This window comes from Sinocyclocheilus rhinocerous, unplaced genomic scaffold (genome assembly GCF_001515625.1).
Source record: "Sinocyclocheilus rhinocerous isolate Xijiao unplaced genomic scaffold, SAMN03320098_v1.1 scaffold418, whole genome shotgun sequence".
NCBI lineage: Eukaryota > Metazoa > Chordata > Actinopteri > Cypriniformes > Cyprinidae > Sinocyclocheilus > Sinocyclocheilus rhinocerous.
In genome coordinates this window covers 339,752-357,137 of record NW_015651146.1, presented here as the reverse complement: position 1 = coordinate 357,137, position 17,386 = coordinate 339,752, and the positions used below count along the sequence as shown (strand labels likewise).

The window sequence follows — 17,386 nt, the reverse complement described above, 5'->3', positions numbered from 1 at the left end:
GCAAATCGTTCTACAATGGAAATATATCTTCATAGAAAATATTGAAAGTTGGTTCAACAACGTGATCAAATTATGCATGATTTGCTTTATTTCACTTAGCAGTGATAATGACAAATCACTTATAATATTCTGTTTGTTATAGCAATCCAGCTGCTATATCAATTACAGTAAATGAGAGAACCAGATAAAGAAATAAAAAAAATAGAATTATATCCTACCATGTAGTTTTAGTTTGATTTATAACTGTTATAGTTAATAAAGAAAGAAAGAAATGAAATGAATGAATTTTACAATAGTAAATCAATTTTCTGTGAGGAAGAGCATAAATATTTTTTTTAGTTTGTTTCACAGATACAGATCCACAAATTCATATTGTGTTGATTTGACAGCCTGTTCATCCAGCAAGCAAAAAGACCATACCATCTTTATTTGATATTAAGACTGCTCTAAAAATTGCTGGCATTTAAAAAAAAAAAAAAACCTTCTATCTGACAGACTGAACAACTGTTGATTACTGGTATCATTCATATGATAGGATATTGCAGAATTAAGATCTATGGGGGATCCAAAAAGCCAGTGATTTACCCTGAGATACTCACCAAACTCATTGCACTGAAAGCTACAGTTAATGTCCTTCACCTACAGCTGTCTTTTGATGATCACAAAGGTGCATTGTGCCCTAGCTCACTGCAAGAAGAGGTCACTATACTAAGCCTTCCAGATTCTTACAAAGCCATTAATGAGAAGCTACTCTCTGCCTTTTTATGGCCTCAAAGAATTAAAACATGTTTAGGCTGCCACGTCATTTATAAAATGCAAAAACATGCCATGCCATATCATCAAGGGCAAATCACTGCACAAAATAGAGCAGAAGTGACAGTAGACACCCACAAGAGACTTAGCAATGTGAACTAACCATTCAAAACATCATGATTCTCATAGATTTCAACACAACACTGACTGAATCCAGAGCACAATGATTTACTATTTGATATTTAGAGAATATACAGTTCCACTGTGCCCGAACAACAATCCTGAACCATCCTAAAACCAAGATAAAGAGTCTATTGAAATGTTGCTGGTCCCCAAAATGAGCATCTCTCTCATGGAATCTCCAGAGAAGAACAGGAATCTCATTAATCATGTAAGCCATTCACTACACAATCCTTCAGTGAATGATGTTCATGAATCATTAACCTCAGCCCTACAGGTCCACACCTTGTCACCTAACTTTTAGGCCCATCCAAAGTGCACACACACAGCAGTGAACACACACACACACCGTGAACACACACCCGGAGCAGTGGGCAGCCATTTTTTTCTGCAGCACCGGGGAGCAGTTGGGGGTTCGGTGCCTTGCTCAAGGGCACCTCAGTCGTGGTATTGACTGGGAGAGAGCGCTGTACGTTCACTCCCCCCACCCACAATCCCTGCCGGTACGAGACTCGAACCCGCAACCTTTGGGTTACGAGTCCGACTCTCTAACCATTCGGCCACGACTTCCACAAGTATTTCAGAGAGCTGTGTAATAAAAGGCTTTAAAAAAAACAGATTGCTCTAAACCCCAATTAGTTCAGCATTTGTTCTGTGCAATGGCAACATTTAGCAAGCCCAGTGCCTGTTTAATGAGGGCTATTCACTGATCTTCAATAATTGCCAAGGGGGTTGATGGCTCTTAGGAGTCTTGAGCTTCCTTTTGTTTCACAAAGCATCTGAGACCTTTAATAACCATCGTCTATCAACAAAAGGATCAGTTTCTAACTGCTGTCTTTCTCTAGCCCTCTGCCCATTCTCAAAAGCGGCTAGAAGTCGGCTGGCACTGAAAGGTGTGCCAATGAGAAATGACTGTCAGGGTAAAAAGGACTATTGATAGTGAATAAGGACAGAGGGACTCTTTACTACTTGTAAAATTTAGTGCCAACTTTCAAAATATTTTATTTTGTTTCTTATTAAATCTGACAGCAGTTTAACTGGATCTTTAAGTCAAATGAATATGTACCTCCTTTCATAGTCCATACACCAAGCATGACCTGTGCATCCTTGCCTCCAAACCTTCACCATACGTGCAAAAGCCTGTACACATGGCTGTTTCTCAGCTGTTATTATTCTCTCTTGTTCTGAGCAGACATTTGGCCTGAACAAAGAAGAATGAAAGGATTACTTTCCATTTCAAGTGCATAATGCACCTCTTACATCAACTACTCTGTTTTGAAGTCTTTTAGAACAAAATAACTGGAAATAGATTTGTAATGAATATAGTAACAATAATAATAACAATAATAATAAATTATATTTTAATAGTGACTTTTACTGTGTATATTTAACCTAAACAAATATTGAATTGTTTAATAAAACTACTAATTTAAATTAAACATTTAAATTTTATATACTACGTTATATAGTATATTACACACTATATGATATATAATTTATACTTATTAATACATTATTAATTCTGTAAGGAAAAAAAGGAAAATTTTGAAATTTCATATGCAAGAAAAGAAACATTTTGTGCACATAATCTTCATGCAGTCAATAAAATTGCAAAATTAAAATAATAAACATGCCTAAAATGTAATTTATGTCAATACTACTTACATAAAAGGCTGCAGAGCTCGATGACAGCACGATGAACGGATCTCTGAAAGCAGGAATAATAACATCACAGCGTGTATATCCATGTCATAGAGCCTCACAACACTACTCCATACAGGTTAAACTGCGAGTGTTCAGGCTGTTTCATCTGGAAGCCAGCATACAGCTGAGAAGGAACCGCATGTCTGGTTCAGCTGAGTGTTTACTAATAGCATTTACAGTAACGTGTTGCACGGATGGGACAGGCGTGGACCTACGAGGAATATTATATTTTAGAGAAGATTACCATGGGTTAATGATGAGCAGTGTATCTTAGCTTTTTTCCCCCCATCTCTCTACAAATGTTTCAATTAATTGTAGTCCTGGGCAAATAGTTTTTAATAGCATTTTTTCTTCAGTTGCATTGACCGCAAACGTGAACATTGAGCATGCTAAAACATGATGCCAAAATCCTTAAACATAACAGAGTCGTTAGAGGTAAATCGATTTGGGTTATAATTGTTTTTGCAATGAGTTTAGCAACAGCGTTTGAGCAGTAGCAGACATTGAACACCTGCATAAAGGTACAAACTTTAATAATTGCCAAGGAAATTGACTTTATATTTAATTTGCTGCCACCTAATGGCCTAAACTGCACTACAGTAAAACTGGACGATTTAAAAACCCACAAATAAAGCAGGACAAAATCATTTAATGGATCTGTCATAGAATATTTACAGACCATATCCTATTAAAAAACTGCATCCCGTTTCCATGTTGATTCACATGGAAATACATTAATAAACCATATACAAAGTCACACGAAAAAGGTTCCAAAGTGTATTACAATTGTATCTATATTTACATTTTATATTTATATGTTAAAATAAGTAATAATTCTATAATGTATTTAATAATTTGCCTAAAAATGATAGTTCAAGAACTTTGGGACACAACTTCTGCATGTCTTTCAAGTTATTTTCAATCTTTTTGGCATTTTATAATATCACTCATATTTTATAACAACTTCTATAGTATTATATTAGTTAATGTACTGTTTATATTGCACATGACCCTTTAAGAAGCATTTTAAATGCAGTCTATAGGAAGCTCACGCGAATGCCTGATGTTAATTTGTTGAGCAGCAGTTCACACCGATCAATTTAATTACATTTTTAAAAGTATTTTTGTATATCAAAAACTAAACTAAATTCTAACCTCTTATAGGATGGAAAGAATGCCTAAATACATTTTTATAGTTTTATTAAAGGTTGGCTATTTGGGTCCTTAACCGCGGAGCATTGTGGGAGTTGTTCCTCTGCAGCAATGGCTTGGCTTGTAGTCAGATTAGCAATATCTGTGTCTTTATTATATACTGCGTCGGCGGTATTTGAAGACCAAGTTGGAAAGTTTGATTGGTATGTAAACGGAATTTATAGATGTGTGTTGGTTTGACGTATAATCCATTGTGGGATTTCGGCGATTGTAAAAACAGCCGGGATTTTAAGCAGGCTGCTGACTGATGTCGGCTACACCGGGCTGATCAGTCATCATGTGCTAACATCACTCTGAACTCCCTGCGATTTCTTTCAGGAGGCAACAGTTTATCGGCAAGGTGCGTTTTGCCTTGTTTGACACTCATTCTCAAGCGTCTAAAAAGCTCCTGGTGGCAACTGACAAGAACGTGTTTGCTTCCCTCAATTCAAGGACTGGAGACCTGTGTAAGTCTTTCAGCTCATCTGACTGTCTTTTCACGTTAAAACTTATAGAGGCTTCTAAAAGTTACAGTCAGAATCTGATTATAAGCGTTTATTGGTTATTAGACTGTGACAGAATGAGCGTCCATAATCTGATTTCAGCAAACAGTGTTGCACCAAAAACAGTTATAAACCACCATTTGACAACTTTTGACCAGTACCCATAATTCTTTTTTTAATAATATTTTTTTTTTTGGACAAAATAACTTTAACACTGCTGACAAAGGTATGCATCATACTTCTGGAATAATTATTTCTGTCTTCTTTTGAAGTGGACAAATGTGCAATTAAAATGTGTTTAAAAAAAAGAAGCCTGTGACCAGAATAAAATGTAATTTTAATAATTTGTGCATTAAAGGGTTAACCATTTGAATCAAAAGATGCTGTTTTATTGCTGTAAGGTCTATGTATATGAGCTTTGTTGTGATAGGCTAATCTCTTCTTGTGGTTATTTAGTAACAATGCATACAATGCAAACGGACAGTCCATCCAAAAAAAAAAAAAGATTGTCTAGGCAATGCATTGTGAAATTATTTGTGGTTGCTTCATTAAAGGGATAGTTCATCCAAAAATTTCAATTCTGTGATTGTTTAACAAGCCCTTATGTTGTTACAAATCTGTATGACTTCCTTCCTTATGCAGAACACAGAAGAACTATTTTGAAGAATGTTGGGACCCAAGCAGCTTCGGTTTCCATTGACTTTCATTATAAGGACAAAAAAAAAAAATACAGTGAAAGTCAGTTGGAGCTGCAGCTGTTTGGTTACCAACATTCTTCAAAATATCTTCTTTTATGTTCCGCTGAAAAAAGAAAGTCATACAGGTTTGGAACAGCATCAGGGGGAGTAAAGATGGCAGTATTTTCATTTCTGGGTGAGCTGTCTCTTTAAGGGTTAAGCTATTATGTACATTATAGTTACAAACAAACTTTAACACCAGAAAAGGTATTAGTGTTATTTAAGATCAATAGTATCTATCCTAATTAATCTTCATTACTTCCTCTTTATTCCTCTTTATTATTCACCATGGTTGAGCTAACTAATTCTCTGAATACCAAATGTATTAATCTTGGGTTTTGGAAATATAATCAAAATTAAAAAGCAATGAAAAGTTTGTATGATTCATTCATTTTACGGTGTCAGTGAAATGTTTTTGGTTCTTGCAGTTTGGCGTCATGTAGATAAGACCGGACCAGAGGGCCATATTGATGCGCTGCTTATGTATGGACAGGGTAAGCACGCAGCAGAAACCATGTGCGTTGTGGAATTAGGCTTTGTTTTTGCCTCTGAAACTGTTCTTGTCTCTTAGATGCTGTTGTTGTTGTCGGGAATGGCCGTCTGCTTCGCTCCTGGGAGACCACAGTCGGTGGCTTGAAGTGGGAGACAGTGCTTGATACAGGAAGGTTGTATGTTGTGTATGTTTTATTGTGACAGTATTAGGACTAACTGATGCATCAAACTGACAGTGTCCACTTCTGGCCACAGCTTTCAAGCTGCTGCTTTAGTTGGAGTTCAAGACCTTGTGAAGTATGTTGCTGTGCTGAAGAAATCGGCAATCTCTCTCCATGACCTTTCAAGTGGCAGCCAGATATGGGTGGAAAACCTACCTGACAGGTGATGAGAAATCTTGGAATTCAACATAACAGCTTTTTTTTTTTTTTTTGCTAATTCTTATTGCTGTTATTATTTTGAAATTAAATGATTTTCGTTGCTGTAATTAATTATGTGAATTCATCTTTTTGCATCCCACAGTGACTCTGTTCAATATCAAACTATTTATTCTGGTGGGAATGGACTGTTGTTTGTTTTGGGAGTTGTGCCAAACTCCCATATTGTTATTGTTGAATACAAAATTGAAGATGGAGAAATCATGAACAAGGTATGGAGTTTACTTTGCTTTGTTTTTGTTTTTTTTCAAAAGAAATTAATGCTTTCAATCAGCAGGATGCATTAAATTGATCAAAACTGACAGTAAAGACATTTATAATGTTACAAAAGATTTATATTTTGAATGAATGCTGTTATTTAGAATTTTCTGTTCAATCATGGTATCATGGTTTCCACAAAAATATTAAGCAGCGCAACTGTTTCAATTTTTATAGTAATAAGAAATGTTTCTTGAGCAGCAAATCAGCATATTAGAATGATTCTGGAAGGATCATGTGACACTTAACGCTGGAGTAATGATGCTGAAAATTCGGCTTTGCCAGCACAGGAATAAGTTACACTTAAAAATATATTAAAATAGATATAAATATATTATAATTTTAAATTGTAATAAAATTTATTATTATAGTGTTGTAATAATATAATATAAGCTTGTAATAATATAATATTACTGTTTTTACTGATCAAATAAATGCAGCCTTGGTGAGCATAAGAAGCTTCTTTTAATCTTCTTATCTTCTCTTATAATAATACACAATAATACAGTTTTCTTATTGAAAGAGTCAATTACTTAGATAATAATACAATCACACGTTTTTTTCTTAGAAATCAGTTGAAGCTGCATGGATGTCAAGCCTGGAGAGCAGCTGTGCAGTCATCAGCTCAGGAATCCTATTGTGTGTGGATCAGATCACACAGTCCCTGTACACTCTATCACTGCAGTCTGCAGAACAGACAGAAATGAGACAGATCCACCTCCAGGTGCAGATGGCGCTACGCTTGTATTTAATGTACAGTCCTTCATCAAACTTCTGTAACTGTCTATAACATCCTGGGTGGCTCCTCTTTTCAAAGACGCTAGATTTGGAGGTGGCGTCTGGATTTCGGCCTGTTCTGACATCCACTCAACCCAATCCAGCACAGCCTCCTCTCTCTGAGTTCTTCTTGCAGCTCAGTCCAGATCATCACATCCTGCTGCAGTTCAAAGACGGCCTTATTGCTCCGCTCCGAGACTTCAGTCCAGTAAGAACTAATGCGTCTCATTAAATTCCTTACAATTCCCATTCACAAAACTATATTGGTTACAGAAATTTAATAAATTACTCTTTATTCAAAGTCTAACACCCAATGTTCTTCATATTTCAGTCATATCTGGCTGCTTTTGCCACATCTGGAGAGAGGACAGTTGCTGCTGTGATGTCCCCAAAGAATGATACTGTGAGTCACATTTCAAACACGATACAAAAACGTCTTGTATTTGTATCTTAATCGGTTGTTATTCTTACTCAAGGCTTGCAGCATCAACCTGTTCAGTGCTGACACAGGGCGGAGGCACCTTGATACCACCGTTATCTACCACATGGACCCTAATGGAGGAAAGCCAAACAGAGTGAGGACTGATGCTGAAGTATATACGTTTAACCGATTATTGGCCAATCGTTTTGATATAGGTTAATTTGGTTGGTCTGTTCTTTAGTTATATGTCCACGCCTTTCTGAAGAAAGATGATTCTGTGGGCTACCGCGTCATGGTGCAGACGGAAGACCTTACACTCACATTTCTACAGCAACCTGGTATGAACTACACCATGGAAGAATTGATTTATAAAAAAATAAAAATGTAAATAAATAATTCATATTTAAGAATCTGGCAAATAAATATAGAAAAGCTGTTTAAAAATCCTTTCATTTAAAATGCAGCATTTAAAATATATAAAAAATAATGTAAATTATTATTTGTTATTTTGTTTAAATCTAATTAAATAAATGGCTTTAAATACATTAGTACATTGATTTGTTATTGATTTGAAAGTGAATTATTTACATTTATATTCTTGAATTATGTTTATCATTTCTTTCTTCATTTTACTTTAAGTGGCTCTCCTAGACCTCTGTACTATATATTTGCAACTTTACAGATCTTCTTTATGCACCAAGAGCTTGTAACACTCCAAAGAGAAAGGAAAAATTGAAATCGCATCATATGACCCCTTTAAAAAGTTAGTTATCTAAAAAATGTTTTCTTTAAACTGGTCATAACTTTTTCAAGTCAGTTATAAAAAGGGAGAATTGTCTAATGTGAATCCTAAAAGTAAGTCTGATTACCTTTTGGCTAGCTACTAGTTGATGAAATTAGTTCTTAAGACAGTCTTAACTTGTAATTGGCCCCTGTTCAGCGATGCTTTCCTGCATCGATTAGTCGCGCCTGCGCATTCAGAGAACGCGTCTCGCAAGCGGAAGTGCGTCTAGCGTCATTATAGTGGCAAAATGGTGGCCACCAGGAGAGGAACACGCGTGGGCTCCCCTGTGAAAGATACCAGCGATGAAAACTCTGGAGCCACGGTATGTATGGTTCTTAAGTAGTTTAGCCATTTAGTCTACATATTCTCCGCAAGCGTCAGTGTGTGCTTGTAATTGCAGTGTTGTAAGTTATGTACTTTCATGTAATAATGAGTCGCCGCATGTGTCCATACATGCCCGAGCAAGTGTGGGAAACCTGTTGAAGTAACAAATCACGTCCATATTTAATTAGATAATAGTGTCCGTTCATATTTTTTTTATGTCGTCTGTTTTGCCTTCTTCCTCGACTTGACACTTAAGTTATTAAACAAGACAGGCTGCATGTGTAGCTTTGGGCTGCAGTCTCACCATGCGTGATCATGCTCATTAGGTTATGTTATAAAAGCAGAACTGTTAAAGTATTGCAGTATTAGTGGGAAAAACATCATCACAACCCAGATTATGTGTGATGATATAAATATTTCAAAAGATGGTTAAAGGCAGGGTAGGTGATTTGGTTCAAAAGCATTTTTGTTATGCTGGTTGAAAGTCCCTTCACAAAAAGTTCGTCCAATCATATCACTCGGTTCGAGGGCTACGATAGGCTGTCCTTCCTATCTGTCTATGGATGTATTTGCATACTTCTGCGCACCCTGTTCGCGCAGACATTATACGTCATCAGCAGACCGAGCGAGGATGGAAGGCGCTATTATTATATATAGTAATATGCGCTTTGTACTGTAATGTTTTCCGGTGAATGAGACATGAGGTAATCTGCCAGCATCCAGTTCAACCCTCCACCAACGCCGTCTCTCATCATGTCGCTGGTTAGCCGCTGTTTTAGAGAGAAGGCTTGGCTTTGCAGGGAGGGTGGGATCTTATGCTTTCAAAGCTAGCTTGTTATTGCTACCCTGTCCGAAATCGCATAAAACCTCATGCAACCTTTAAATTATACACTGTCAATCCATCACTGAGCAATGTCTACTTTTATTTCTGTCTTAAATTTATTTTCATTGAGTAAATAATCCAGCTATAACTCATAATGTTTGTGTTTACTAAATAGCTATTATTCGAACTAAAAAAAAAAAAAAAAAAAAGTAATATTCAACTTGGCTCCGCCCCAATCTAGTATAAACTACAAAAGGCAAGGAGTTGATGTTTGTGTCCCACTGTAGGCAGGGTAGTCTGGATGAGGGAGGAGGCCCTGGCTGATGTGGTCACCATGGAGATGGTTGATCTGCCATTCACTGGAACACAGGCAGAACTGGAGGGAGAGTTTGGAAAGAAAGCTGGTAAAGTGCAGCATAATTGGAAACCATTGTTTATTATGTCCTTGTTTGCTGATTATGTATTGTTTACAGTCTTATTCTTCCATCTTGTCATTTTGGAGAAATCCAGTTAGGAAGTGTCGGTTCAAAATATGAATAAACACATTTTAAAAGGTTAGTTCACCCAAAAATGAAAATTCTGTCATTAATTACTCACCCTCATGTCGTTCCAAACCTGTAAGACCTTCATTCATCTTCGGAACACAAATTAAGATATTTTTCATGAAATCCGAGAGCTTTATGACTCTGCATAGATAGCATCGCAACTACCATGTTCAAGGAGGGCTGGGAAAATAAATCAATGCATCGCGAATTAAGAAATGATTCCGCATCGATTCTGAGATTTTCCAAATGCATGGTGATTCTTTCTCGAGTCGATTCTGAGCTTAGTTTTGAACAGCAGATGGCGCTGCATGCTTTATAAACAGCCGTACTCCGCTTGTTTCCAAATCCTTACACACACTTGTCTTGAACCTGAAATAATCATTCAGAAAATTCGAAAAGGTTTAAGTGAATTACAAGGGTGTTCACAGTGGGCTGTGTTTACATTAATCTGGCGTCATAAAAGCATTCTGAGCCGAGGTGAAATTACAGACTCAGCCGAATGCACAAGCACTCTTCAGCGCTCTTCTTCATGAGCATTTGAGTGTGCGGATAAAAACTAGAGTAGAACACCATCTGCTGTTAAAATCTAAGCTCAGGATCGATTCCAGAGAGAATCATGATGCATTCGGAAGATCTCAGAATCCATCCACGAATCGATTCTGCATCGATTTATCGTCACAGCCCTATCGTTAAAATAGTTCATGTGACATCAGTGGATCAACCTTAATTTATGAAGCTACAAGAATATTTTTTGTGTGCATAGAAAACAAAAAGAACGACTTTATTCAACAATTCTTCTCAATTGTTGAATAAAGTTGTTGTTTTTGTTTTCTTTGTGCACAAAAAGTATTCTCGTAGCTTCATAAAATTAAGGTTGATCCACTGATGTCACATCAACTATTTAATGATGTCCTTACATTTCTGGGCCTTGAACATTTCAGTTGCGTTGCTGTCTATGCAGAGTCAGAAAGCTCTCGGATTTCATCAAAAATATCTTAATTTGTGTTCCGAAGGTGAACAAAGGTCTTACGGGTTTGGAGTGACATGAGGGTGAGTAATTAATGACAACATTTTCATTTTTGGGTGAACTAACCCTTTGAGGTCAACATAAAATGTCATTTGAACTTTGCTTTAAATTTTACTTTTGGATTTTACATTTTAAAATAAAATGTATTTTATTCATCAGAAATTGAAGTCATGAAGTCATTTTTGCCAATGTGTCATTAGTATAATATATAATATAAAATAGATTAATTTTAATTTCATGTTGACTTTAAAGTTCAAAATCTGTTCAGGTTAAACCTTCAAAACATTTGCTAGATATAGGCTAATGTTATGTAAGCATGTACTCTGTGTTTGTGATGTATGGCTAATTTGTGTTATGATGTTGCTGCTTTTGCTTGCTAAGCAAAAAAAAACCCTGTCTTACTCATCTGTCCTATTTTCCATGGCTTTTTTTCTGTATTTATTTCCTTGTGTGTTTTCTTTTGCCTATCTGCTGCGCTCGGATCCAGCCATTCAAGGTAAAGTAGAGAGCTTCCTCTAATATTGCTTCTTTTACTAATCACATACATTTTATGTCGTGTCTGTCAGTGTCTCTAACTTTTGGACAGTGCATTGGCTCAAGAATGTAACTAATGTAATGTTAAAGCTGAAGTCTTTTTTTTTTCTTGAGTTTCATTTACCTCTGTCACTCATCACTGTGATCTCTTGTTGCCTGCAGATGGGCTGTTACCCATGGTTCTCAAGCGCCTCTCTTCCCAGTTCATCCTGCTGCAGGCCTGGCTAGCCCATCTCTGGAAACTCTTTTATGATGCCCGGCAGCCCCGCAGCAGTGTGAAGAATGAGGTCACCATAGACATACTGTCTCGGGATGAGTTCAACCTGCAGAAAATGATGCTGATGGTAACTGCCTCTGGGAAGGTAAGTTTAGAAAGCACAGCTGTTGCTTTGTTCTTTTAGCTGTCCTGTCGGTTAACATAAGGCTGCTGTTTTTCTACTCAGCTCTTTGGCATCGACAGTAAATCAGGAACCATTTTATGGAAGCAGTATTTAGAAAACATCCAGCCCAACTCTGTTTTCAAACTCATTGTGCAGAGGACCACTGCTCACTTTCCTCATCCTCCACAGTGCACACTTCTTATAAAACACAAGGTAAGCTTTTGAAGTTTGCTTTTGTATTATCTAAGGCTGTTTGTTTGTTTGTTTATTTGGTTGCCTGCTTGTTTTTTGTGCATTTGTTTGCTTGTTTCCTTTCATGTTTGCTAGTTTGTTTACTTATTTATGCATTTTTCTGAATGCTGCTTCATTTGTTTACTGATTTGCGCATTTGTCTTTTTTGTTTGTTTGTTTATTTGCTTGTTTGGTTGTTAGCTACTTTGTTTACTTGTTTGTTCAGTTGCTTTTGTTAGTTTGTTTACTTGTATGTGCATTTGTTTTTTGTTTGCTTGTTTCCACGATTATTAGTTTGTTTACTCATTTGTCAATTTTTTTCATTCATTTTGTCTTTGTTTGTTTGTTTGTTTTATATATTCTTTATTCTTTTCATGTTTTTGTTTTATTTAATTATTTATTTTTACTAAATTTAAAAATGGACTATTTATAGGACACGGGTCTTGGAAGCCTCTATGTCTTCAATCCCATCTTTGGCAAGAAGAGTCAAATTAGTGTCCCTGCCTTACCCAGACCTGTCCTTCAGACCCTGCTGCTGCCTGTCATTGACCAGGACTATGCTAAAGTCCTTCTGCTTATTGATGACCAGTACAAGGTGGGTCTCCGTTCTTTTGACAAACCTTCTGTTTTTCCTGGAGAATGTGAACCTATTTATTTTCTCGTTCAGGTCACAGCATTTCCATCTACAAAGAATGTTCTACAGCAGCTTCAGGACACAGCATCCTCCATATTCTTCTACCTAGTGGACTCCAGTCAGGGAAAACTGTCGGGTTTCCGTCTGCGCAAGGTTAGTGTCCATTCGTGCAAAGCAAATGTAAAGCACTTGATGCTGGTGTTCATAAGTGATTTTGTTCCTTTAGGATTTGTCTACAGAGCTAATCTGGGAGGTGGTCATTCCCACTGAGGTGCAGAAGATAGTAGCTGTCAAAGGAAAGCGTGCAAATGAACATGTGCATTCCCAGGGCAGAGTCATGGGGGATCGTAGTGTGCTCTACAAGGTACTGCTGATTCGATAACTGCTCTTATTAGGCAAATGTAATTACACCCTTTTCTAATCACATATCCTGTCTGTTGTGTGTTCTTCTGCAGTATCTGAACCCTAATCTCTTGGCTGTGATAACGGAAAGCACAGACACCCATCAGGAGCGCAGCTTTGTTGGAATCTTCCTGATTGATGGTGTCACTGGCCGTATTGTGCATGAAGCGGTGCAGCGGAAGGCCAGAGGACCTGTTCACTTTGTACACTCTGAAAACTGGGTGGTGGTAAGTACACAGGTTTATCTATCCGAAATGATTACTGTGATAGATCTGAATGTTTCTGGTACAGAATTGAACACTGCTTTTTGTGTTTTTTGTGTTTCTTCTCTATAGTATGTGTACTGGAACTCCAAGTTCCGTAGAAATGAGTTTTCTGTGTTGGAGCTCTTTGAGGGAGCAGAGCTCTATAACAGCACAGTGTTCAGCTCCCTGGACAGACCACATGCACCTCAGGTTCTGCAGCAGTCGTACATTTTTCCTGCTCCCATAAACACTTTGGAAGCCACACTTACGGAAAAAGGCATCACAAGCCGACACCTTCTTGGTGAGTATTGTACATATCAAGCAGTTAGGAATGTTCTGATACTGACTATATATATATAGATAGATAGATAGATATCTTAAAGGGGTGGTTGATTGCGATTTCACTTTTTTAATGTTAGTTGTTAGTTAGTGTGTAATGTTGCTGTTTGAGCATAAACAATATCTGCAAAGTTACGAAGCTGAAAGTTCAATGCAAACGGAGATATCCTCTTTTAAATGTCTGGCAGTTTAATGCCTACAAAAACGGCTGGTAGGGACTACAAGAAGTTACTTCCCGGGTTCGTGACATCACAAACTCAGATAAACCCCGCCCTTGGGAAAAGGCAGCAAAGGGGGCGACGCCATGCTGCGCTGCTTTATCTCTCGCTCTCTCTCTCTCTCACACACACGCGCGCACGCACACACGATGCGCAAAACTCCGCATTTGAACAGTCAATAGCAAATACTTAAACTAATAACAAAACATACTTACAGTAGCTGATTCAGAAGCGCCAGATTGTCATAGCAAAGTCAGAATTACCTCCTCTCCTAGGTTCACGAAACGGTCGTCCATAAAATGCATTGCTGTTCTGTTGTAAGTGATCCAAATAAAGTGCTTTTGCTTTCGCACTGAAACACACAGCGTCTCCCTGACATGGCTGCTTCAACACTAACTGCGGTTACTGACACCATGCCTTCTTTCTTTGCGTGCACATTTTGCGGGATTATGCAAATATTTCCACATAGTGGGGTAGATATGTGGGGGCGTGTTAGAATGAGCCGTTTTAGGGGGGCGTGGCAGAGTCTTAACTTTGATAAAGAATATCTCTTTGGTTTTGAGACTTTAGTCTTTGCAACTTCAGGAATCTTATCTATGCACAATCAGCTTGTAACACTCCAAAGAGAAAGGAAAACTTGAAATCGCATCATATGACCCCTTTAACGATGCCATTGTTTACAATACAAACGGAGCACATGCCGCTGAGGAGAGGGGCGGGACGTTTAGCACTAGGCGGTTTAGCCAATCACAACACACTGGGCTAGCTAACCAATCAGAGCCCATCGCCTATTTCTGAGGGCGGGGCTTCATAAAAACAGGAAAAGATCAGCCTGTTTCTCAGAGAAGGGACAGAGAGGTGTGGAATAAAGGTAAATTATGTGAAAAATAATGTGTTTTTTTAAAAACGAAGCATTAACACATGTTAGACTGCACCCCATAAACACAATCAAGCCTAGAAAAAACCCAGTGAACCACCCCTTTAAAGATCAAAGTCTTAAGACAAATATCAGCATTCTCATATTAAATACTGGTTGTTACTTTTACTTTATAGTCGGGCTGCCATCAGGCAACATTTTATCCTTACCAAAGATGTTTCTGGACCCACGGAGACCAGAGTTGGTCTCAGAACAGAGTCGGTAGGTTCTCAACGAAAATTTACTACGTTGAGACACAATTCAGTCTTTGTGATTTACAATTTGCTTGCTGAGTAACCAAGTTGAACAATGATTGTCTCACCATTTAGGGAGGAAAACCTCATACCTTATGCTCCAGAAATGCCCATTCGTGAAGAGTGGTTTATAAACTACAACCAAACTGTGTCAAGTGTAAGGGGCATCTACACTGCCCCCTCTGGCCTGGAGTCTACCTGTTTGGTAAGAGTGATGGTTTAGTCCATTTTTTTTTATTTCACTCTGTATTTCACAATATTAAATAACTTCTTGTTGGTAGGATTGTTTTTATTTGAGCTATTAATATCCATGTCATTCTTATTACATTAATCAATTCCATTGATTGTAATTTTTTCACCCTGCAGGTGGTTGCGTATGGTCTTGACATCTACCAGACTAGAGTGTTCCCCTCCAAGCAATTTGATGTCCTTAAGGACGACTATGACTATATATTAATCAGCAGCGTACTCTTTGGCCTCTTCTTTGCCACCATGATCAGCAAACGTCTAGCGGAAGTGAAACTGCTCAACAGGGCATGGCGATAAGACTCATCCGAATGGCCTGTTGACTTCACTCTCGCCCTCACTGCAATGTGGTCGACACATTGATGGCAGGAGACTAGCTGGTGACCATGTCAAAACTGCAAGATCATTTGATAAGTTTGGTGTATTTTTGCAACCAGCTGTCTTAGGGATCTTGTGGTGTTTTGAGTGTAAGTGCATAGACGGCCATGATAGTTTTTCCCTTTTCAGAGAGAGAAAAACTCTCTCTGTCATTTGAATGCCCCCCCCCCAGCATTGGACAATTCACGGTCTAATTTATTTATTGTGCCTTTCGGGGTAACATAACCCATGTGATTTAAAGGTAGACTCGCCAGGTATAACATAACACCCGTCCTGTTTATTTATTTATTTTTTCCATTATAGATTTTATTCATTAAGTCTGAGTCTTAGAAGAAGTGTTACTTTTCAAAATTATTATTGAGGAAGGAGTATTGCAAAACGACTGCCATTTTTATTTACGTTAATGAAAAGATTGAATAATGTGATTGGGTTTTAAATTTGATATGATCTGATGAGCTGTTAATTAATATATTGCCTCATGTACAGGATTTGAATGGGCAAACACTAGTGCACATGAGAACTGAGTTTTCAAGAGGCAAGACAGTTGGATTGTTTTCTCCTGTACATTAATCATAGAAGGTTCTGCATAGGAGTTTGGATAGTCATTTGTAGTTATGTTATGGTATGTCAAATGCACTGGATGGTTTGGAGCCATGTTCTTACTTGATATATTTGAGTAAGATTCTAATATGCCATATCATACTTTGATTTTGACTTGTACACATTACAAATCCTTGTGATTTTACTATTGTGTAAAATGTTTCTACTCTTTTGATTGTCATGAATAATAGGCCTGTTTATATACATAATTTTGAAAGCATCCCCGCTGCTGCAAATGAATGATGTCAGAAAAAAATGAGTTTAATAATAGTATTTGTAACAAAAGAGTAGACATTCAATTAAGTTGGTAATAAACCTAATGTTTTTTTAAACATGCATAAATTATTTGTTCTTTTTCCCCTAATCTGTAATAAAGAATATCCCCTTCCTAATTGTTGACTCTTGAATTGTTTTGAAAATTTAAGGTAGAACGGCTGCAGTTGTGGATAATCTGGGCAATACCAGTTGAAATATTTTCTGGTTGCTTCATTAAAGGGATAATTCATCCAAAAATGTAAGTTCTATAATTGTTTACTCACCATCATTTTGTTAAAAACCTGTATGACTTTTCTGCAGAACAGATATTTTGAAGAAAGTTGGGAACCAGATAGGTTTGGTTACCATTGACCTCAATTGAATGGACAAAGAATTATGACATGTAGTCAACAATTTGTCTGATTTTTGATTATTTTAAAGAGATGGTCACGGAACAATAAACATTCTGCCATCCTTCACTCACCCTTATGTCGTTAAAAACCTCAAAAAAAAATTTCAGCGGAACACAGAAAATTATATTTTGAAAAGTGTTGGGATCCAAAAAGTTTTGGTTACTATTGACTCACTCTGTATGGACACAAATTATGACGTACAATTGGTCTGATTTTGGACTATTTTAAAGGGATAGTCACCCAAAAAAAAAGGAACATTCTGTCATGTTGTTTACAAGAGTCACCATTCACTTACACTGTATCCGTTTTCCCCATAAAACCTATAAAATTAAAGTGAATAGAGGGTCATTCCGCCCAACATCTGTTTTTGGGTTTCAGAGGAAAA

The 17,386-nt window shown here is 37.3% G+C and overlaps 1 protein-coding gene across 2 annotated transcripts; it reads left to right on the top strand.

Annotated features, from left to right (window-relative positions):
- The first annotated feature begins 3,885 nt into the window (after positions 1-3,885).
- LOC107712692 (ER membrane protein complex subunit 1) lies at positions 3,886-16,713 on the top strand. Of its 2 annotated transcripts, XM_016518014.1 has the most exons (23): positions 3,886-3,992; positions 4,168-4,295; positions 5,497-5,562; positions 5,640-5,733; positions 5,816-5,944; positions 6,083-6,209; positions 6,824-6,979; positions 7,073-7,240; positions 7,364-7,435; positions 7,509-7,607; positions 7,695-7,791; positions 9,672-9,788; positions 11,444-11,452; positions 11,653-11,852; positions 11,934-12,083; positions 12,535-12,696; positions 12,769-12,888; positions 12,962-13,099; positions 13,191-13,364; positions 13,473-13,683; positions 14,993-15,077; positions 15,185-15,314; positions 15,476-16,713. In XM_016518014.1, the coding sequence occupies exons 1-23, from the start codon at positions 3,901-3,903 to the stop codon at positions 15,653-15,655; spliced, it is 2,904 nt and encodes a 967-aa protein (XP_016373500.1). In that variant the 5' UTR covers positions 3,886-3,900; the 3' UTR covers positions 15,656-16,713. The 2 variants fall into 2 exon arrangements, with proteins under 2 accessions (XP_016373500.1, XP_016373501.1); XM_016518015.1 differs by lacking the exon at positions 11,444-11,452.
- Positions 16,714-17,386: the final 673 nt, after the last annotated feature.

Coding starts and splice junctions, on each gene's coding strand:
- LOC107712692 (XM_016518014.1), top strand. CDS start 3,901: ATGGCTTGGCTTGTAGTCAGATTAGCAATATCTGTGTCTTTATTATAT. Junction 7,241..7,363: donor CGCTCCGAGACTTCAGTCCA/GTAAGAACTAAT, acceptor TTCATATTTCAG/TCATATCTGGCTGCTTTTGC. Junction 12,084..12,534: donor CACTTCTTATAAAACACAAG/GTAAGCTTTTGA, acceptor GACTATTTATAG/GACACGGGTCTTGGAAGCCT.